Source organism: Trichosurus vulpecula, chromosome 1 (genome assembly GCF_011100635.1).
Source record: "Trichosurus vulpecula isolate mTriVul1 chromosome 1, mTriVul1.pri, whole genome shotgun sequence".
In the NCBI taxonomy this organism is placed as follows: domain Eukaryota; kingdom Metazoa; phylum Chordata; class Mammalia; order Diprotodontia; family Phalangeridae; genus Trichosurus; species Trichosurus vulpecula.
Window position 1 is genome coordinate 69,140,089 of NC_050573.1, and position 23,975 is coordinate 69,164,063.

General features: G+C 35.9%; 1 protein-coding gene across 1 annotated transcript in view; it reads right to left on the minus strand.

Moving 5' to 3' along the window:
* The window catches only part of ZFR2 (zinc finger RNA binding protein 2), a 95,915-nt gene that overhangs the window by 12,293 nt on the left and 59,647 nt on the right, over positions 1–23,975 (minus strand). Inside the window, exon 14 of the mRNA XM_036739153.1 lies at positions 13,346–13,487. Coding sequence (XP_036595048.1) covers positions 13,346–13,487 — 142 coding nt within the window. The remainder of the gene's footprint in view (positions 1–13,345; positions 13,488–23,975) is intronic.

Below are 23,975 nucleotides of genomic sequence, written 5' to 3' on the forward strand. Positions count from 1 at the left end.
TCCTGATCTCTCAATCCCACCCCTGTGAAAGGGAACCCACAATTCCTGCTACACTACGACCTTCATGTCTACTCCTCCCCCTCCACTCTTCCCAATGAGCATGGGTCATACATCTCCCAATCTCTACCCCTTCACATCTGACACTGAAGGATGGGCAATGCTGCTCATACTGACTGGATAACCAAAGAGCCACCAACTACAATCCTTCCAGTAAGATGGAAGACTACAAGGCCTCACATTTGCCTTTCCACTACATCCTCCAGCTACTGGGCCTTACCATCTGCCCTAACATTATTCCCTCCAGACCTCTTGAACTTGCCTCTAATCCTCCGAACCCTCCTACATGTTCTGTCTCTTCCAATTAAAAAATAACGTGAGAGCAGAGACCAACTCACTTTTTATTTGTATCCCCACATTGTATCCCTGACATGTTGCAAGCACATGATAAAGTATTTTTCATTCACTCATTTAAGACCACCATGAAGATAATAGTGATTTATCTACTAGCATCTGTTTTAGAGGATAAAAAGGCAGATAAATTCTGCAAAGAACTGGACAAGCCTCTCAAAACTAAGTCAAAGTACACTTTGATATTTGGTAACTTCAGTATAACCCCTCTTAGATCACTGCCTTGGCATGGCAGAGGGGCTTGCATAGCTCAATGAAACTATGAGCTATGTTGTACAAAGTTACCCAAGATGGACAGATCATAGTGGGAAATTCTGACAAAAGGTAATCCACTGGAGAAGGAAATGGCAAAAACACTCCAGTATCATTATCAAGAAAACCCAATGGACAGAATTAAAATGATAAAAGACATGGCATCAGAAGATGAGCTGCTCAGGTTGGAAGGTGTCTAACACCTTACTGGAGAAAAGTGGAGGACAATTACAAGTAGCTCCAGAGAGAATGAAGAAGCTGGGCCAAAGGCAAAAGGATGCTCAGCTGTACATGCATCTGGTGACAAAAGAAAAGTCTGATGCTGTAAAGATCAATGTTACACAGGAACCTAGAATGTAAGGTCCACGAACCAAAGTAAGCTGGATATGGTCAAACCAGAGATAGAAAGATTAAACTTCAGTATCTTGGATGTCAGTGAACTTAAATGGATGAGAACGGGCAAATTTTTTGCCAATTTTTAAACATTTTTATTTAAAGTTTTGAGTTCCAAATTCTATCCTTCCCTCTCTCCATGCCCTCCCGACCTTCCTGAGATGGTAAGCAATCAGATATTGGTTATACATGTGCAATTGTGTAAAAAATTTCCATATTAGTCATTCTGTACAAGAAGATTGAAATGAAAGAAAAAATGAAAGTGAAAAATAGTATGCTTCAGCCTGTATTCAAATAATATCAGTTTTCACTTTGGAGGCCAATAGTATGCTTTATCATTGGTCCTTTGGGATTATCTTGGATCATTGTATTGCTGAGAACAGTTAAGTCATTTCACATGTTCATCAAACAGTATTGCTATTACTATGTATAACATTCTCCTGGTTCTGTTCATTTCACTATGCATCAGTTCATGTAAGTCTTTCCAGGTTTTTCTGAAATCATCCTGTCTGCCATTTCTTATAGCACAATAATAATTCCATTAAAATCATATACCACAGCTTGTTTAGCCATTCCCCAACTGATTGGCATCCCTTTGATTTCCAATTCTTAGCTACCACCAAAAGAGCTGTAAGAGGATATGCACAATTTTATAGTCCTTTGAGCATAGTTCCAAATTGCTCTCCAGAAAGGCTGGTTCAGTTCACAATTCCACCAAGAGTACATTAGTGTCCCAGTTTTCTCACATCCTTTCCAACATTCAACATTTTCCTTTTTTGTCATATTAGCTGAGAATGGGTAAATTTAATTCAAGTGATCACTATATATTCTATTGTGGGCAATAATCCTTTAGAAGAAATAAAATAGCCCTCATAGTCAATAAAAGGGTGAGAAAAGCAGTACCGGGGTATAATCTCAAAAACAGTAGAATGATATCTATTTGAATCCAAAGCAAACCATTCAACATCACGATAATACAAGTCTATGCTCCAACCACTTATGCCAGAAAGGTCAAAGTTGATCAGTTCTATGAAGACCTATAGCATCTTGTAGAAACAACACAAAAAAAGATGTCACATTTATCACAGGGGATTGGAATGCTAAAGTAGGAAATCAAAAGATAATTGGAACAACAGGCAATTTTGACCTTGGAGTACAAAATGAAGCAGGGCAGAGACAGAGTTTTGTCAAGAAAATTTGCTGGTCATAGAAAATACTCTTTTTCAACAACCCAAAATGCAACTCTACACATGGATATCACCAGATGGTCAACAAGACTGATTATATACTTTGCAGTCAAAGGCAGAGAAGCTCTGTACAGTCAGTTAAAACAAGACCTGGAGCTGACTGTGGCTCAGATCATGAGCTTCTTATTGCAAAATTCACACTTAAGTTGAAGAAAGTAGGGAAAATCATCAGACTATATAGGTATGACCTAATTAGCATCTCTTCTGAATAGGAATAATAAATAGATTTAAGAGATTAGATCTTATAGAGTATCTAAAGAACTATGGATAGAGGTCTACAATATTGTATAAAAGGCAGCAACAAAAAATATTCCAAAGAAAAGGAAAAGCAAGATAGCAAAATGGCTATCTAACGAGGCTTTACAAATAGTTGAGGAAAGACAGAAAGATAAAGTAGAAAGGGAAAGATATACCCAACTAAATGCAGAATTCTAGAGAATAGCAAGGACAGATAAGGTTTTCTTAAATGAGCAATGCAAAGAAATAGAAGAAAACAATAGAATGGGAAAGAAAAGAGATCTCTTCAAGAAAATTAGAGATACCGAGGGAACATTTTGTGTTAAAGATGGGCATGATAAAAGATAAAAATGGTAGAAGCTTAACAGAAGTAGAAGAGATTAAGAAGAGGGGGCAATAATTCACACAAAAAATTATACAAGAAAGATCTTAATATCACACAATAACCACAATGGGGTGGTTACTGATCTAAGGCTAGACATCCTGGAGAATGAAGTGGTAAGCCTTAGGAAGGATTGCTAACAATAAGGCTAGTGGAGGTGTTAGAATTCTAGCTGAGCTATTTAAAATCCTAAAATATAATGCTGTTAAAGTACTGTATTCAACATGCCAGCAAATTTGGAAAACTCAAAAGTGCCCAATGGATTGGAAAAAATTAGCTTATGTCCCAATCCCAAAGAAGGGTAATGCCAAAGAATGTTCAAATAATCAAACAATTGGACTCTCACATGCCAGCAAGGTTATGCTTAAGATTAAGCAAGTTAGGCTTCAATAGTATGTGAACAGAGAATTACCAGAAGAATAAACTTGTTTTTGAAGAGGTGGAGGAATTAGAGACCAACTTGCCAACATTCACCGTTTTATGGAGAAAGCAAGGGAGATTCAGAAAACATCTACTTCTGTTTCATTGATTACACTAAAGCCTTTGACTCTTTAGATCACAATAAAAAGTAGCAAGTCCTCAAAGAGATGGGAGTACTACATCTTACTTGTCTCCTGAGGAACCTATATGGGGTCCAAGAAGAACAGCTAGAACCGGACATGGAACAACTGATTGGTTTACGATTAGAAAAGGCATATGATAAGACCACATGTTGTTACCTTGTTTAACTTATATGCAGAGTACATCATGCAAAATTCCAGGCCAGACAAACCAAAAGACAGAATTAAAGTTGCTGGGAGAATATCAACAATCTCAGGTATGCAGATGATACCACTCTGATGTCAGAAAGTGAAGAGGAATTAAGAAGCTTCTTGATAAGGGTGAAAGAGGAGAGTGTAAAAGCTAACTTGAAGCTTAACATAAAAAAAATACTAAGAGCTTAGCAACTGCTCTCATGACTTCCTGGCAAACAGAAGGAGAAGAAATGAAAGCAATATCAAATTTTATATTATTGGGCTCAAAGATCACTCCAGACAGTGACTGCAGACATGAAATTAAGAGATGCTTGTTCCTTAGAAGGAGAGCTATGGCAAATCTGAACAGCATAATAAAAAGCAGAGATATCACCTTGCCCGCAAAGGTCCATATAGTCAAAGCTATGGTTTTCCCAGTAGCAATCTATGACTGAGAGAGTTCGACTATAAGGAAAGCTGAGTGCCACAGATTTGACGCTTTTGAATTGTGGTACTAGAGAAGACTTTTGAGAGTCCCTTGGATAGCAAGGTGATCAATATTTAAAGACAGTCAATAATTAAAAGAAATTAATTCACACTATTCAATGGAAGGTCAAATGCTGAAGCTGAAATACTTTGGACACATAATAAGAAAGGACTCACTGGAAAATGATTTTGAGAAAGACTGAAGGCAAAAGGAGAAGGAGATGGCAGAGGATGAGATGGATAGATAGTGCCATAGAAACAATGAAAATGAACTTGTATAGATTTTGAGAGATAGTGGAGGATAGAAGGGTATGGTGTGCATTGGTCCATGGGGCCATGAAGAATTAGACATGATGGAATGCCCACTTAAACAACAAACGACAACTTCAATACAAACACAGGCAGATACAGGACGGCAAAAAACACACTGGAAAAATGTCTTATTACTAAGAAATGAAAACTGCCAAAGACATATATTCCTCAGATGCATCATGACTATAAATTATAAATAATTTCTTCGAGAACAAAGTTGGGGGAGGGGGAAAGGGAGGCAGTGGAGCCAAGATGGTAGGGTAGCAAGAAAAAACAGAACAAGCATCTTCCCCCCAAAAACTTCCAAACAGATCTAGAAAAAATTCTGTACAGAACCCCAAGAAAAAGATACAGTAAGTCGTATTTCCAGCCCAGGTTAGCACAGGGAGGCAGAGAAGTCCAGGGACAATGGGACAGGGTCTGGACAGGAGCATGCCTCAGAGTGTTCTAGCAGCAGGGAGAGGCTGTGCACCAGGGCAAAAGGAGGCCTCAGACTCAGCACAGAGGGGTTTAAACATGTATACAGCAAAGTAACAGGTCCCAATTAGAAATTCTGTCACTCATTGCCCAGTTCTGAGCTATAGGTCCAGCACAGACTGAAAAGGGAACTTATGTTTAAGGGTAGTATTCCATAATGAGGAGTAGTTGTGGTCATTAGATTGTGTACAAGGAGCAAGCTCAGAGGCAAACTGCAGCTATGTGACTCTGACCTCAGGAACAGAATGGAGTTTCAGTTCTAGCCTATAGATTAATCTGTAGCCTGCAGTAGAATAACCAGGGAAAGAATCCAGACCAAAGGGGAGTTTCCAGTTCCATCATTCTAACCAACAGAGCTTGTCAGCTGGCTGATAGTGGCTGAGGCCAGCAGCAGTCCATTGAGGCTCCAAGCAAGGAGGGCCTATTACTCAGACCCAAACTTATGACGGAAGCTTACATACCTCAGACCAGGGGGATGGTAATCAGACTTTGGTCTGGATCAAAGCACTTTAAGAGCACTGAAAGCTTGTAGGTCCCCAGCCTGAGCTGTACACAACAATCAGGATAACATAACACCCAATACTCCCCAAAAAGCAGCAGCAGGACCAGCCCTAACATAAAGTCAGGAAGGAGGCTGAAAGAATGGTCAAACAAAGAAAGAGTCTCTCCATAAAGAGCTTTTCTTGTGACAGAAATGCTAAAGACACAAACCCAGAAGAAGAGAATGACTCCACAACACAAAGTAAAGCACAGCTTGGGCATGAATTCAACTAGAATTCCTAGAAGGGATGATGCAAGAATCTTTTTAGTTTTTTTAAAAAATTATAAATAAAATGAGAGCACTAGAGGAAAAAACAGAAAAGAAAGGAGAGCTATGGAAGAAATAATTGTTAAGGGGATCAAGCTTAGCAAGAAGTACAAACTATTGTCCAAGCAATAAACTTCTAAAAGTTAGAATGGACTAAATAGAAGCTAATGGCTTCTTGAGAGCACAAGAAATATTAAAACAACATCAAAATACTAAAAGAAGAAGAAAATGTAAACAAAAAAAAAAAACAGCTGCCTTCAAAAATAGATCAAGGAGAGATGATTTAAGTCTCATCGGACTACTTGAGAACCAAGATGAGAAAAAATAGCCTAGATAGCATATTTCAAGAAATCATAAAAGAAAATTGCCTACATCTCTTGGAATGAGAGGGCAAAGTAGAAATAGAAAGAATCCACTGGTCACCTCCTAAAAGAAGCTCCCAAAGAAAAACTCCCTGGAACATCATAGCCAACATCCACAGCTTCCACGTCAAAGAAAAACTACTACAAGCAGCCAAGATAAAGAATCCAAGTACCAAAAAGCCATAGTCAAGATCATACATGATTTAGCAACCACTACTACAAATGAACAAAGAGCTTAGAACATGATATCCAGAAGACAAAGGATATAGGCTTACAAACAAGAATAACTTACCCAGAAAAACTGAGTATAAATCCTACATGGCAGAAAATGAATCTTTAATGAAACAGAAGCACTCCTGATAAAATACCCAAACTGAGTAGAAAGTTAGAAATACAAACATAGGAGACTATATACATACACAGTTGTATACAGAAATATATTCCACTCAAAAGGGAAATAAGAGGGAAAAGGGAGAAAGAGGATTTTGCTGTGGAAAAAAAAAACCGGAAACTGAGGTGGTGCCCATCAATTGGTGGAATGGCTAAATAAGTAGCAGTATACAAATGTGATGGAATACTACTGTTCTGCAAGAAATGATGAAGGAAATGGTTTAAGAGAAACTTGGAAATCTTGTATAAGGTAATACAGAGCAGAACCAAAAGAACAATTTATACAATAACAACAATATTGTAAAGATAAACAACTCCGAAAGATTTGGAAACTTTTAACAGCATAACGACCAACCATGAGTCCAAACAACTAATGATCAAACAAGCTGCTAATCTCCTTAAGGAGAGGTGAGGGACTCAGAAAGCAATATGAGAATTTTTTTTTCTTTTAGACATGTCCAATGCAGAAATTTGTTTTCTTTGATGACACATGTTGGCAATAGGAGTTTTCCTTTTCTTTCTTTTTCAGTGGGGGAAGGGTTGCAGGAAGAGAAGGCAGATTTTTGCAGATTAAAAAAAATAGTTAAAAATAATAAAACAAAGAGACTGGACTAAATATTATCACAAAAATAAAATTTCCTATATCTTAATAGATGGAAAATGAATAGTGATAAATCTGGGTTACATCAGAATCAGATGTATGTACAGTCAGCTCATTGACTAGTTAAAGTAAAAGTCAAACCAACATCAAGTTAAAAGGATAAAGATAGTAAAACACACTATAGGTAATTATAGCTCCAACTTGACCTATTTAAAACAGGTTTTGCCTTAAAAAAGTGGGAAATAATTTTATTTTAAAATTTATTGCAAAAAATTGAATAGATAAAAAGTAATTGCCACAAAGATAAGATGAAATTAGAAACCATCTTAGACAGCAAATACTTGTTCTTGCCAAGCAGAAAGGCATGGCAATCATTAGCAACATCACCTTATAACACAAGCCTATTTGTTTTGAGAGAGATTTGCATTTTTACATTTAATTTAATTTCTCAGTTAAAAATTATTTTCTACACAGACAGAAACAAAATCCTTATAACAAATATGTATAATCAAAACAAATTCCCACATTGTCCAAGTCTCATTCTGTATCTTGAATCTGTAACCTGTCAAGAGATGGATAGCATATTTCAACATCAATACTCTGAAGTCATGGTTGCTCACTGCACTTAGCAGATTTCCTAAGTCTTTCAAAGTTGAGTTTTTTTAGTTGTTATTATATAAATCACTCCCCTGGTTCCACTCAATTCCCTCTGCTTCATTTCATAAAAGTCTCTTCAGATTTCTCTGAAACCATCCTCTACATCATTTCTTATAGTACAATAGTATTCCATTATATCATATACCATAATTTGTTCAGCCATTCCCAAATGTGCAGGAACCCCTCACATGATCCTGTTCATAAGACACTACAGAGGATGGAAGAAGATTATGAGTAGTATTGTCTAAAAAAGCAATGAAAAGCAGTGGCACCAAAAAAACAAACAGACAACAAAAATTCAACAATGTGGCTTAAGATACAACTAAGACATTTTACCCAAAGTGCATTCCTGGATGAAAATGGTAGGACAACAAAAGGATGGAAAATGTAATAAATTTATTTTCAGCATGTCTATAATGAGTTTTTATAATCAATATCAGTAACTATCTCATTAGTGATTTATTGATGTGCCATATGAGGAGGTAGAACTTGTACTTAAGAAGACAAATTTAAGGACAACTGGACTGAATGGAAAAAGTAATGAATATCAATACCCAAACAAGGCTGTCATTGATATACACAGACTCACATACGTCTTATCCTCATAAATGTTTGAAACAATCATCTATAAATATATCAAGCATATCATTGATAAAGATAGGACAAAAGAAAATGCAGGTTTCACATGTAGTTTTCTACAATAGATTACATTATTGGTCTTTAAAATTGACTTAAAGGTGTAGAAACTACAAGATGCCATTATGCTCATTCTATGTTGATTACAAAAAAAGTATTTAACTCTGTAGAGAAGAATAAAGCCTTAAAAAGACATATATATGTTAAGGCCATTTCCTTAGAAAATGAGACCACAAATATAACTCTGTGCAAGGACAGTCTGATGATTAATTAATTGCAAGCAAGGCATAAACTAGGAGACACATGTTTGTCAAAGGTATTTGACACTGTTATATGGTAAGTTCTGGCCCAGGGTCCAAATGGATGATAGATAGTGAGGTCTTCCAGATATTTCTCTTTGTGGATGCTCATTGCATCATTCCATAATATTAAAAGGATTAAATGAGATTATATTTGTTGCAAACCTCAAAGCACTATATAAATGCTAGCCATGGCAATGATTATAAATACAGGAAAAAAGGATGAAAATGCCAATATTTTAGGCTATTACATATAATTGGCTGGCCAATCCACTGAGTCAGTATGTCAATACTTATATTTAGGATAAGTACTGCAGAAAGGACAATGAGCTTGGCCCAGAATTTAGTAAGAGTTAGAAGGCAGGTTTGACTGCTTTCTGAAAACTATGTAGTGCTTTTAATGATCTCAAGCTGCTCCCTGACACAAAAATCTATCTTATTATTACTGATATTTTCCAAGTGGTGCTATATGGTTGCAAGTCTTAGATTACCACTTTCTCAAAGAATCAAATTTGTGGGTGTTCAAAGGTAAAATGGAGAGGTGCATGGTGGGTACAAGTGGGTTGCAAAGACCTAGGGGAAAGTCTCTACATGATGTATAGATATACTTTAGAGGATTTCTGGGAAAACAGACAAAAATGGCACAGGACGAGAAAGTATGTTTTTGTGACACCACTTTCTCCTGGTCTTTCTCCCACGTTTGACCATTTCTTCTCAGTTTCTTTTGCTGGTTCATCATACATGTCACATTCACTAACTTGGTAATCTTATCATCAAGCATGGGTTGAAATATCATCTCTATGTAATTACTACTAAAACCATATAGTCATCCCTAATTGTTCTTCTAAGTTCCAGTCCTGTATATCTCAAGCTTAACAGGTTCAAAACAGAACACATTATTTCCTGCTGAACTTTAATCTCGAGTCTTTGAACTACCCTAGGCTTCTTCCGTTACATCTGTGGAATCTGACAGTGTGAAGACATTAACTCAGAATCTAATTCTGCCGCTTACTAGTTGTGAGATCTTAGGTTATCATCTCTCTAGGACTTACATTCTCCATCTTAGGTAATTAGACTTGATGATCACTAACATCCCGTTGACAAAACAAATATGCCCTAGGGCAAAGATACAAACTCCTAGACATCTAAGTTTCAAACCTCATCATGGTTTTCAGGTGCTTTTGCTTATACATATTCTCACATAACATTTATACACCTAATCATTGGGTGCCACTATCATCACAATCCATTGGTACAAGCCATTATAAGTGAGTTGTTTCTTTATTGTGAAGTGGGAACAATACAATCCTCTCTAACAGAATGTGGCAAAATGATTTTAGATAGCAGAATTATAGATTTAGAAGTAGAGAATCAGGCACTATCAAATCCAATCCCTTCCTTTTACAGAGGACAAAACTGAGGCACAGAGAAATTAACCAAATTCCTTGGTGTCACACAGGACTCAGGTCCATGTCTGAGGTGGAATTTGAATATGAGTCTTCCTTGGTTCCAAGTCCATGGCCTTATTCACTATGCCACATTAACAGAGTTTTAAAGATGGCAGGTATTAGCATTTTTAAAATACTCTTTCTCCTTTCAAATATAAAGGAGAAAGAGTAGAGTTTTCTGAGGCTCTAATCCTTCTGAATATGATACCAAAGATACTAGTACATATTTTACATAGTATCTTATGGTTGACTGAATAATTGAAGAATAAATTCAAAGCAGTTATTGCCATCAAAAGAAAAAGGCCAGAAAAGGTTATTAGCAACTACCAACTTATAAGCTAACCTTCTAATTTCTATCCTTTATCAGAATGGTCTAGACATGTGCCTAGGATATCCTTGATAAAAATATAAAAAGTGAATAGAATGAACTTTTTGCAATGGTATGCCAACTGCATAAGTGATTGAGAGAGGCAAAGAATACTTTGCACAAAGATCCCACTTTGCTTATTGTTTATGACAAAACATTTGATTTAGCAGAACAAAATTTCACCTTAAATATTCCTTTCCAAAATAGTATCTCCCATGTATATGCTTAAATAATATAGGATTTTCTGATAAATGTAATAGATAAAACTTTATTCCATCTTTTTCTCTACGATATCAAGCAAGGCATAAAATAAAGTGATGTGCTCTCCAAAGGTGTCTGCTACTGCCAAGGGAGATATTCAGCCCAGAATAAAAAAAGAAGGGGGATTCCTTGTAACTAATGAGGTTTTCCAGAATCTCCTATTTTAGGATATCACTGTGATGACTGCATCAAGCCACCAAATATTAGAGACTCCTCAACGAAAACTGTAATATTTAACAGAACTCAACCTAACAATGTGGACAGGAAAACTTCATAAATGAAGACAGCCCATTAACTAGACTGTGTTTAGTTATATGGACACCCAGTTGAGAGGATGTCTCTGTAAAAGGCATCAGTATGTGCCTCTTGGACAATCCTCAAATGGACAATAAGTTGGGCCTGGGAATGAGATGGCAGACGGTCACAGGCCGGCTTGCTTTTAAGGAATTGAACAGCACTTTTAAAGATATCAAATATATATTACACAAAAACCTGTCTTTTAATTTATTTGGGGTTTTTAGCTTTTTATTTTTAAAAAATTTATTTTTAGGTCTGTATTTTCTCTATTCTATCTACCTACTTCCCTCATTGAAAAAGCAAGAAAAAAAGCCCATTGCAAACATATATAGTCAAGCAAAACAAATTCCTCTATAGGCCATGTCCCAAAAGAATTGCTCAACCTGCCCTTAGAGTCCATCAGCTCTCATTCTGGAGATGGGTAGCATGTTTCATCGTGAGTCCTCTGGAATCATGGTTGATCATTGTATTGATCAGTTACTAAGTTTTTCAAAGTTATTTGTCTTTACAATGTTATTGTTACTGTGTAACTTGTCCTCCTATTCCACTCACTTCATTCTGAATCAGTTCATACAAATCTTCCAAGGTTTCTCTGAAATCATTCCCTTCATCAGTTCTTACAGTGCAACATTATCCTATCACATTCATTTACTATTCTTCAATTGATGGACACCCCCTCAGTTTCCAATTTTTGTTGCCACAAAAGATTCATGCTATAAATATTTTAAGCGTGAATCTTTTCCTTCTTTCTTTGATCCCTTTGGGATATAGATCTAGTAGCAGTATTGCTAGATCAAAAGATAAGAGTAGTTTAATAGATCTGGGGGCATAATTCCAAGTTATTTTCCAGAATGGCTGGACCAGTTCACAGCCCTATGGCTTTGTTTAACATCAATATTCTTTTTATGTTCTAGTATAGTTATGAATAATGGAATATTACAATCTCCAAAGGATCAAAATTGCATGCAAAATGAACAAAAAGGCACCAAAAGAATATATACAATTACTATAAAAATAAAATCAATTTTAATTGGGAATAAAACCAAGATTACAAAACACTCAACAACCCTGGTATTAACTTATAAAGCATACATATATCCTTTATTTTAACAAATAGAAAACTATTCATGTATATACATATGCTATCAGTTGCAATCATCCTTACGTTATTTTACATCACGGTTTTGGAGGATTGTATACTACGAGGTGTATATAAATGGGAGAAGCTGAAGATACATGTAATGCATTGAAACAAAATTTATCAATAAAAATTTTAAGCTTTTTAAAAAGCATCAGAACAATAGGTAAGCCAAAGAGGAATGGGAAGATGTACAGTACATAGAAGTAGGCAACAGCATATTCCTAATGATGAAGTGGTTATGGAGGAAATGTATGTTAGGAAAAGCAGGTGTTTTAGCCATGGAGAGAGAGAGAGAGTGAGAGAGACAGAGAGAGAGAGAGAGAGAGAGAGAGAGAGAAAGAGAGAGAGAGAGAGAGAGAGAGAGATTCAGAGACAGAGAGAGAGAGGCAGAGAGATCAGTAACAGCTGGGCAGCCTGTGCATGCTATACTGGTACCCACATATTCTCAAAAGTCCTAGAGGAAGGCTTCCAACACATTGCACATCCCATCCTCATGCCCTTTTGGAAGATTCATGTAAGTATGTGGACAATAAATGTTTTCATGCTTTTTTTATAAAGCACGAAAAGGTATAAATCCAGTGCAATCTGCACAACTGGAGGGAAGTGTCTCACTATGAGAATACAGATCCATTAATACAGTGATATATGGTTTCTTCACAAAGTATCATTCCCATTTTACAGATGGGAAAACTGAAGTTAAGAGGTTAAATGACTTGTCCAAGCTCAACCAGGCAATAAATAGTGGAGCTAGAACTCAAATTCAAATCTTCTGTCTCCAGGAGTTCTTTCTACTATATTTTATTTCCTTCCTACAATGAATATAATCTCACTGGGCACAGTAAATAAAATAATTCCAATCCTATAGCACTTTAAGATATACAAAATGCTTTCTTCACAACAATCCTCTGAAATATTACAAATATTAGTGCCCTTATTTTGCAGATGAGGAAAGTGAGACTCAAATTGAGTGACTTGCCCAAGGTCATAGAGCTAATAAGTTTCAGAGTGAGAACTTAAACTGAGTCATACAATTTCACATCTCTTTCAGTTAATACCATGATACCTCTCAACATACTGAAACAGTTATATAATAAAGAATTTTAAGGGAAAGATGGTGTGATTTTCATGAATGAAATAGCATATACCTCACCTTTGTCTGTGGAAGTATCCTCTCGCATCAGGGGCGATGTGACAGAAATCGTAACCTGCATTTTTGGTTCCTTGCATGAGGCAATAACTATATTTGCTTCTTCTGTGTCAGATGAAACCTCATACTTATCCTCGGTTACTGTCTATAAGTTTGAAATAAAATATAAGAAGACTGTCTTATCCCACCAGAAAGGCTCATATTCACAAAACCAATGCTATGATTACAACAGAATTACATATTATAACTGAATGTATAGCATCAGAGCTGAAATGACACTCAGAGATCATCTAAGCCAACCCACTTATTTTGCAGAAAAAAATAAAACACATCTTCTTTCACTATTCTTTAAAGTCCCTCAGTCTCCTCTGATCCTCTCTCAAGAACAAACCTAGTCTTCTCATCTGCTATCATGTTTTCTTCTTGATCCACCCTTCTTCTATCATTGCCTCTTAAAGCACTACATCCAATTCTCTCTCTCCAACAATAGCCCAGGGCCCCAGCGTCTCCATAAAGAGTATAGTCCCTATTCCCAAGTGATTCCAAATTTAAAATAGTTTGTCCCTTGTCCCAGGATTTCATCAAGTGAAGGATAGCAAACAAAGTAACCAAAAAACCAAAATATTCCATGACTTCAGTGATATAGATAAATGTCCAATATAAGGTTGAATACGACAACTACCCTCCAAAATTATTTTGTGTTCTCATATAAACTTGGAACATGTAAATGACAAAGGGGTAATAACAATGTGTGAGGATGATAGAAAGTCAGTTCTGGAAGGGACTCAATTAATAATGGCAGCATCACTTGGAAACCAGAAATGTCTCTTTTTAACTCTAGTGAACTCATGAATTAACCTATGCACAACCTTTCACACTGTAAACCACCTCCTTCTTTTGGATAAAACTCCCCTTCTTTGGCTTTCATGACATTTCTCTCTCTTGGTTGTCTTTATCTTTCCTTCCCAGCCCTTCTTGCTGGATCATCATCCTTCTTCTATCTAAGCCAAAAGCTCTATCCTAGACCCTCTTCTTCCTTTACATAATTTCCTGGTGAATCCATTATCTCCAATAGATTTAGTTATCATCTCTCTACAAATGAATGCTAAATCCAGTCCTACTATTACTCCTGAACCCCAGTCTTGTATTACCAACTGCCTGCTAAACATTTCCACCTCAATGTCTTGCAGACATCTCCAACTCCAACATTTCCAAAATGGAATTCATTACGCCATGTATTTTTCCCTAAACCTATCAATTCTCCCAATTCCATGTTTCTGTCGAGAGGAAAACCATTCTTCCAGCCACCTAGGTTTGCAATCTCAGAGTCTTCCTGAACTCTTCACATCGCCTCAATAACCACATCCAATTTGTCGCCAAGTCTGGTCAATTCTACCTACACAACATCTCTCATTTCCAGCCCTCTCTCCCCACACACAGACACCATTTTAATTCAAACCCTCATCATTTCTCACCTGAATTATTGCATAGCCTCCTAACTGGTATCCATACTTACATTTTCTACCTTCTACAATCCATCCTATACACTACTGGCAAATCTAAAACACGGATGTGACCACCTCATTCCCCTATTCAAAAATTTTCAGTGGCTTACTGCATCTAAGATAAATAAAATTTTCAGTCTGTCATTTAAAATTTTCCATATTTCTAGCTGATTCCTATCAGTTTTATTTCATATTAGTTCTCTTCATATACTTTTCCAAGCAAACTGGAACTAGCTATTCCCTGTAAATGACATTCCATCTCCTGCCTCCATGTTTTTCCACAAGTGGTCCCCCACATTTGAAATACTCTCCCTCTTCCTTAGTCAAATCCTTAATTTCCTTCAAAGTACAGTTCAGGTAACATCTCCTATATGAGGCCTCTCCTAATCCCCTCAAATGTTAGTACTTCTCTCCCTCTTGAAATTACTGGAAATTAAGTGGTCTTTTGGAGTAAACTTGGAGTTAGGAAGACCTGAGTTCCACTTCTCCTTCAGACATGTAACTAGCTATGTGACCCTGGGCAAGTCATTTAATTTTTCTCAGCCTCAGTTTCTTCATCAACAAAAGGGATTAATAATGGTACTCACCTCATAATGTTGCTGTGAAGATCAACTGAGATTATAAGCATTCTGCAAAACTTAAAGTGCTATACAAAGTTTAGCTATTACTTTTTACCTGTGTACATGCTGTATCCCTGTCCCCTCAGCACCAAATAGAAGGTAAGTTCTTTGAGGGTAGGGATTATTTCATTTTTCTCACCCATTCACGCCATAAATCCAATCTGTTGTTAAGTCTTATGGTTTCTACCTTCATATTTTTTACATGTCCCCTTGTTTCTGCTTATACAGCCACCACCCTATTATAGACTGTCATTATCTCTTGCTTGGACTATTGCAATAGCTTTCTATTAGTTTCCCTCCCTCAAATCTCTCCTCTTTCTGATACATCTTTTATTTAGCTGCCAAAGTGATCTTCCTAATGCTTAGGTCTGGCCACATCACCCCGCCCCTACCTCCTGCCCTCCACACATTTAGTTAACTCCAGGGGCTTCCTATTCTCTCTAGGATCAAATATAACATCCTCTGTTTGGCTTTTAAAAGTCTTTACTACCTGGCCCTTTCCTACCTTTTCAGTTTTCCTATACTTTATATCCCTCCACATATTCTATAATCTAGCAACACTGGCCTCCTTGCTCTTCCTCATACATGACACTGTCTCCTGATTGTGCCTTTTCACTGACCAACTTCCATGCCTCGAATGGTCTCTCTCCTTGCCTCTATCTCTTGGATTTTCTGCCTTCCTTCAAGATTTAGTTTAAATCCAACCTTCTATAAGAGTTCTTTTCCTCTGTCTCTCCCTCCACCCCACTGCTAGTGTCTTCTCTCTGAAATTACCTTCTTTTTACACTGCATATCTGTTACATAAATATATACAGTTGTTCACATGTTTTATCCACCATTAAAGTACAACCTCCTTAACAGCAAAATGTGTATTTTTGGTATTTCTTTCTGTAACAAGGGACTAGCCGCTGATCCTAGTCCCCATAAGCAAAAAGCTGAAGCAATTCTCCACATGGAAGAGACTGAGGAACTTGCTTCTGGGAGAGGTGTGATGACATGTAATAAAAGTGCCTTGGAGAGATCTGGAGCGTATGTATACATTCTGTGGGTGATTTTGGCTTTCTAATTACATAGTGAATAGCAACCTATTGGATTGATTAAAGTTATGAGGGGCCCCCTCCGCTCTTGGTTCTGTCCTTCCTTTGGTTTGTCTTCTGGTCTGACAGCATTCTGGTGGATGATGTTGTGAAGGGAAAGAAAGTATGTGGCCTGATGAATACAGGAGTTAGTTATTTGTATCAATGCTCTTTCATTTTAGGTGAAGGAGAAGACTATAACCTTGTGAATTTCAGAGGCTCAGGAGAACAACCAACCAACGTCCAGAAGTCCAGAAGTCCAATCCATGCTGGATTTTATAAGAAGCTCAGCATTGATCCCATGAGAAATAAGGAGAACGTGCAGCAATGCTGCTTCTGGATATGAACTTGGTAAAAATCAGTACCATGTATAAGTTGTGTTAAGTCTGATTACTCTCTTCCCAGAGACCAACATATAATAGACCAGAATGTGTCCCAAGATATTGAGTGGGAATGTTGCTATTTCTGTTCTTTATGTATCTTTCAAGCAAATATCCATTTGTAAAAGCTAATTGATATAAGTTGGTTAAATGAAAGTCTTCCAGTCACTGGCAGGTAAAAGTGAAGGGAACACACCTGAGCCAATAGCATTAGAGAAGAAACATCTTAATCCCTCAGGGATATGTCCAGAATCTTGAGAATGAGATACAGCTAGGCTGGCTCTAGGAGAATAAAGTCAAAGATATTCAATACATTTATATCCCCTGCACTTAGCACAGTGCCTGACACAAAGTAAATGTGGGATAAATTTTTTTTGATTTGTTTTTATAACTCCAGAGCCTCATAGCATGCTCTGAATACAGCAGACATTTAAAGTTTCTTGAAATGAAATAAATTAAATTTCATATCCTCATCCCAATTTACTTTTCCAACCTTATTTCCTATTGCTTTTCCTGTAAGAAACCAACCCCTCCCCACCAAGTCAAACTGGCCTGCTCCTCCAGACTAGCCTTGCTCATTTGTATCTTTGCTAATGCGATTCCCCTCACTTAAATAGTGCCCTCAATAACTATCCCAATCCTATCTAATGGGCAAAACCCAAATAAAATCCTACTTCCTTTCTTCAGGGGTCTTCTAATTATTTTAGCCACAGTTAACTTTCTTGCCCTGAGTTCCCATAGTAAATACTGTTTGTACCATTCACTTGGCACTTATGATACATTCCCTACATCAAAGTCCTCCTCCAATGCCTAATCATGGTATAAAGATGATCCTGGATCCTTTTTTTCAAAGGTTTTACTAATGATGACTTTTGTTTTTTATACTTCATCATATTACAATATTCCCTTCCCCCCTAAATTATTTCTTCAAATACACATATGACCACATCACTCCCCTACTCATCCAACTCCAGTGGTTTCTTACTGCCTCTAGGATCAAATATAAATGCCACAGATTAGGTGTAATTTTATTTTCCAAACAAAGAAACATCTTCTTTCCCTCTAAAACCATTCCAAAACGATTAGGAAAGACCAACAAAACAAAACATAACAAAAAACACCACCAAAACCCCTGATACAAAAATGTATGGTCAGGCAAAACAAATTCCCCGATTGACCATGTCCTCAAAAATGTCTCAGTCTATATTCTGAGTCTATCACCTCTCTATCAGGAGATGGGTAGATGGTTTCATAATGAATTCTTGGGAATCGTGCTTTATTATACTGACCAGAGTTCCTAAAATTTTCAAAGTTGATTGTCTTTACAATATTGCTGTTGTATAAACTGTTCTCCTGGTTCTACTCAACTTCACTCTATATCAGTTCATAAAAGTCTTCCCAGGTTTCTCTGAAACCAACCCCTTCATCATTTCTAATAGCATAATAGTAATCCATTCACATTCATATACTATAGTTTATTCATCAATTCCCCAATTAATGGGCATCCCCTCAAGTTTATAATTCTTTGCCATTATAAACATAATTGCTATTAATATTTTGGTTATACACACGCCTTTTTCCTCTTTCTTTGCTCTCTTTGGGATATAGACCTAGTAGTGGTATCATTGGGCCAAATAGTATGCACAGTTCAGTAGGTTTTTGGGCACAGTTGCAATCTGCTTTCCAGAATAGCTGGTCCAGTTCACAGTGTGTTAATATACCTATTTTCTTACAGCCCTTCTAGCACCAGTCATTTTTTTTTGTCAACTGTGCCACTCAAATGGGTAGGAGCCAGATCTTCAGAGTTGCTTTAACTTGCATTTCTCAGTTAGTGATTTAGAGCATTTTTCATATGGCTATTGATAGTTTGTATTCTTTCCTTTGAAAACTATCTGTTCATAACTTCTTACCTCTACCAACTGAGGGATGATGACTCTTATTCTTAAAAATTTTTAATCAGTTCCCTATAAACCTTAAACATGAGACCCTTATCAAAGAAACTTGCTGCAAAGATTTTTGTCCATTTGCCAATTTTTCTTCTAATTTTAGTCTCATTGGTTTTGTCTGTGCAAAAACTTTAATTTTATGTTATCAAAATTTTTCATTTTAACTTCTGTGACTCTATCTCTTGTTTGGTCATGAAATCATCCCCTATGCATAGATCTGGTGATGCCTTCCTTGCTGTTCTAACTTAAGATATCCTTAATTCTACCATTTGGAGATTACTAGATATATGGTGTGAGATATTGGTCTATGCTTAGCTTCTGCCAAATTGCTTTCTAATTTTCCCAACAGTTTTTTTCTAATAGTGAGTGTTTGTTCCAATCTTCCCCCATCTTGCTGTTGAGTTTATTTTATACCCTGCATCCTAACTGAGGTTGTTAATTGTTTCAACTAGTTTTTAACTGTCTAGGGTTCTCTAAGTAAACTATGCAAAAAACAATTTTTTTTTCTATTTGCCTATGTTTATTCCCTCAATTTCTTTTTTTGTCTTATTCCTATAGTTATTTCTAGCACTATGCTAAATAGTATTGGTAATAATGAATATACTCTTTTTATGCTCAATTTTACAGGAAAGGCCTCTAGTTTATGCCTATTACAGATAATGCTTATTCTTGGTTTTAGATGGACACTACTTATTTTAAGGAAAATTCTATTTCTATGCTCTCTGTAGTTTGGGGTCTTTTTTTTTAAACAGAAATGGCTATTGCATCTTATCAAATGCTTTTTCTGCATCCAGAAATGCAAGCATCTGACCTTTTTGTTGTTGTTCTTTTTTATCTTTTTTTTTGGAGGGGGGAAGGCAGGACAATTGGGGTTAAATGACTTGCCCAAGGTCACACAGCTATAAATGTGTCAAGTATCTGAGGCCACATTTGAACTCAGGTCCTCCTGACTCCAGGGCTGGTGCTCCACTCATTGTGCCACCTAGCTGCCCCTTTTTGTTGTTCTTATTGATACGATCTATTATATTTATAGTTTTCTGAATATCAAACAAACTCAACATTCCTAGTATTAAGTCAAACTGGTATTAACAAATAACCTTTGTGTTACATTGCTATAGTCACTTTGTTAATATTTTATTTACAATATGTGAATCAATATCCATCAGGAAATCACTCTATAATTTTCTTTCTGTTTTGATTGTCCTTGGCTTAAGATCATACTTGTATCATTCAAAATATTTGGTAAGACCCCTTATTTTCCTAGTTTTTCAGTTCATACAATATTGGAATTGATTGTTCTTTAAATGTTTCATAGAATTCACTTGCAAATCTACTTGATCCTGTGTTTATTTTCCTTTGGTAGTTCATTTATGGTTTATTCATATTCTTTTTCTAAGACTGAGGCAAGTCTTCTATATCTTGTTCTTTTAATCTAGGCATTTCAGTACTGTAAATATTCTTCTATTTCATTTAATTTTCAGTTTTCAGTTTTATTTAATTGGGCAAAATATAGTTCCTAATAATTTCTTTTATTTCTTCTTCATTAGTTGTGAATTCACTGTTTCATTTTCAATACTGGTTTTGTTTTCTTTCTTTTTTTTTAAAATCTATTTTACTATTTTTTATTCCTCCTCCCCAAAAGAAAAACAGCTCCAAGTTTTTTGCTTACTAATTTAAATAAGTTTTTTTTCTTTCAATTTTGTTCTTTTATTTTCAGAATTTCTATTTTGCTATTTAATAGGTGGAGGGTTCATTTGTTGGTTTTCCAGGTTTGGTTCAGTTTTTTTAGTTGCACGCTCAATTCACTGATCTTCTCTTTATTAATTAAAGGATTTAGGGATGTAAAATTTTCCCTAAGTACTGCTTTGGCTGTATCTCAAAAACTCTAACATTTTGTCTCATTGTTTTCATCTTAAATGAAACTATTTCTATGATTTGTTCTTTGACCTACCCAGTGCCTGAAACACACTCCCTCCTTACCTCTCATTCAAAAAATCCTTTATTCCCTTCAAGATTCAGTTCAAACCCCAACTTCTATATTATTTAGCATCCAATTAATTTTTAATCATTTTTCAGCAGTCTTTCACTAAATATAATTTTATTATACTATTATCCACTAAAAGGCATTTAATATATGTTTCTCTGAATTTGTGAAGTTTTTATACCAGATATACTTGGTCAATTTTGGTGACAGTGCCATATAGTACTGAGTAGATATATGTGCATGTGCGTGTGTGTATATATTTATATTTATATAGATATAAAACACAATATGTATACTATGTATATATTTATGTATGTATATATACATATACACATATATACACACTTTAATAATCTCTACATCTATCATATCTAACTTCTCTAAAATTCTATTCAGATCCTTCACTTTTTTGTTGTTGTTTTGGTCAGATTTATCTATTCTTAAAGTAGTTTTATAGTTCCCACTATTATGTTTTACTATTTTTCCCTGTAACTCATTTAATTTTTTAATTATTTAGATCTCATGTCATTTGGTACATATATATTGAGTATTCTTCCTAATTTATTGTTTATGGTATTTTTTAAAGGAAAGTGTAGAATCACTGTGAGAGGTTATTATTTTATATTAATAACCAATTATTAAATTAAGGGTTTTTTCCCCTTATTTCCTCATTCAGAGACCAGCTCCTATAGGTCATTCAGACAGTCTCTGAAGGACAAGACTGACAGATGAGATTGGCCTAATCTTAGAGGTACACTCAGTGATTCCACCAACTAGAAGGCCATACTTCTGTTTGTAATGTAAACAGAAGCTAATGTAGATGACTTCCAGCCCTAAAGCATCAAATCTAAACCCTTACAGCCTCTAACTGTGGTTTAGAGTAACCCAGCTCATGAAAGAGAAAACCAACCAGAGAGGTCTGGGTAGAGATGAATTCCTTTGTCCACATTTTCAGCAGGAGGAGGAGAAGGCTTTCAGCCCATCTCCTCTTTTGAAAATCCATCCCCTCATTAATTGTTCATCAATCAGGGTTGATTTTTACCTGTCAAGGCCACCCCCTTTTCCAAAGGTATTTAAGCATTCAGTGATCTTCACGGTTTTGTCTTTGGTTTCTGAGAAAAACCACTGACTATCAAGTTATTATCAGCTAGCCTAATTAATAAATTGATTATTAATTACCCAGAAACTCTGTCTCTCAGATTGTTCATTCATCTCATCCATCTATCTCTGTTAAAACAGATCTATTTTTGCTGTTCTCTGAGCTCATGATTGCTATGCCTGCCTTTTTTACTTCAGCTGAAGGATAGCAGATTTTGTTCCAATTCATTATTTTAACTCCATATGCATCTTTATGTTTCAAGTGTTTTTCTTGTAAATAATATATTGTTGGATTCTGCTTTCTAATCCAGTCTGCCATTCTCTTCCATTTTATGAGGGAGTTTATCCCATTCACATTCACAGTTATAATCACTGTTTTTTCCATTCTATTCTCTTATACTTTTCAATCTCTGTTTTCCACCCCCCCTCTTTATGAAGAAGAAAGTGGTGAGAGAAGAATGAGCTCAGTATCCATACTGAATGCTAGTTTCAGGGTCATCCTCTGCCTCTATTCTTTTTTCCTTACCTAGAAACCAGTAATAGGTTTTTATCCTTTCTTTTAAGATCCTCTTTGAAATTCATCTACCATACAGTCTGCTTTGCTTAAGACTAATCTCTCCCTTAATCTATCCTCCCTTCAATTCCCCCATTTACCTGAGTGAGATGTATTTCTGTAACCAATTCTATGTGTGCGCATTCTTTCCTCCTTTGACCAGTTCAGATGAGAGTAAGCTTCAAGTGTCATCTACTCTCCCATTAGTCCTTCCTCCTTGTTTATATAGACCTCTACCTGTACACCCTGATTATGTAAAATAATTTTCCTTAAACTACCTCTCTCAATTCTTATCTCTTCTCCCAATGTTCTTCCTCTCCCTTTCCATTATTCTTTTAAGATCATCAAAACATACCACAAGCACTCCCAGGTCCTCTGTCTAATTAGACTCCCCCTATGAATGCTGATGTTAGAGTTCACACGTTATCATCTCCCCATACTAGAATGTAACCAGTTTATCCTTGTTTAGTCCCTTATAATTGTTCATTTATACTTTTAATGTATCTCTTAACTCCTGTGTTTGTATTTCAAAATTTCTATTCAGCTCTAGTCTTTTAATCAAGAATGCTTAAAAATCTTCTATTTCATTAAAGATCCATATTCTCCACTATAGGATCATACTTAGTTTTTCTGGGTAAGTTATTCTTGGATATAAGCCTATATCCTTTGCCTTCTGGGATATCATGTTCCAAGCTCTCCACTTGTTTATAACAGTGGCTGATTAATCATATATTATCCTGACTGTAACTCATTGGTACTTGAATTCTTTCTTTTTGATTGCTTGAAGAATTTTTCCTTTGTCCTGGAAGCTCTGGATGTTGACTATGATGTTCCTGGGAGTTTTCATTTTAGGGTTTCTTTTAGTAGGTGACCCAAGTGGTTTCTACCTCTACTTTTTGATTCTAAAAGATGTGGACAATTTATGATTTCTTAAAATATGATAACCAGGCTATTTTTTTCTGGTGATGGCTTTAAAGTAGTCCAATGAGTCTTAAAATTAGCTCTCCTCAATCTAGTTTCTAAGTCAGTTGTTTTGCTATGAGATACCTTAAATTTTCTTCTATTTTTTCAGTCTTTTGACTTTGTTTTAATATTTCTTGTTGCCTCATGAAGCCATTATCTTCTATTTGGTATATTCTAACTTTTAGCACATTGGTTGCTTGGATAGAATTTTGTACTTTTTGTGCCAAGCTTATTAGTTTAATTCCCTTTCCAATTCTTTCTCCCATAATTCTCATTTTTTTTCCAAATTTTCTCCTCTAGTGCTCTCATTTCATTTATAAAATCATTTAAAACTCTTTAAAAAAACTTCTTGTTTCATATCTTTGAAGAACTGTAGCTGAATTTGTGCCGAGGTTGTGTTCTTCTTAGAGGTTTTGCTTATAGATGTTTTGGAGTCATTCTTCTTTTGGGTTTGTGTCTTGAGCATTCCTGTCACCATAATATCTCTTTATGGGGGAATTATTTTTTT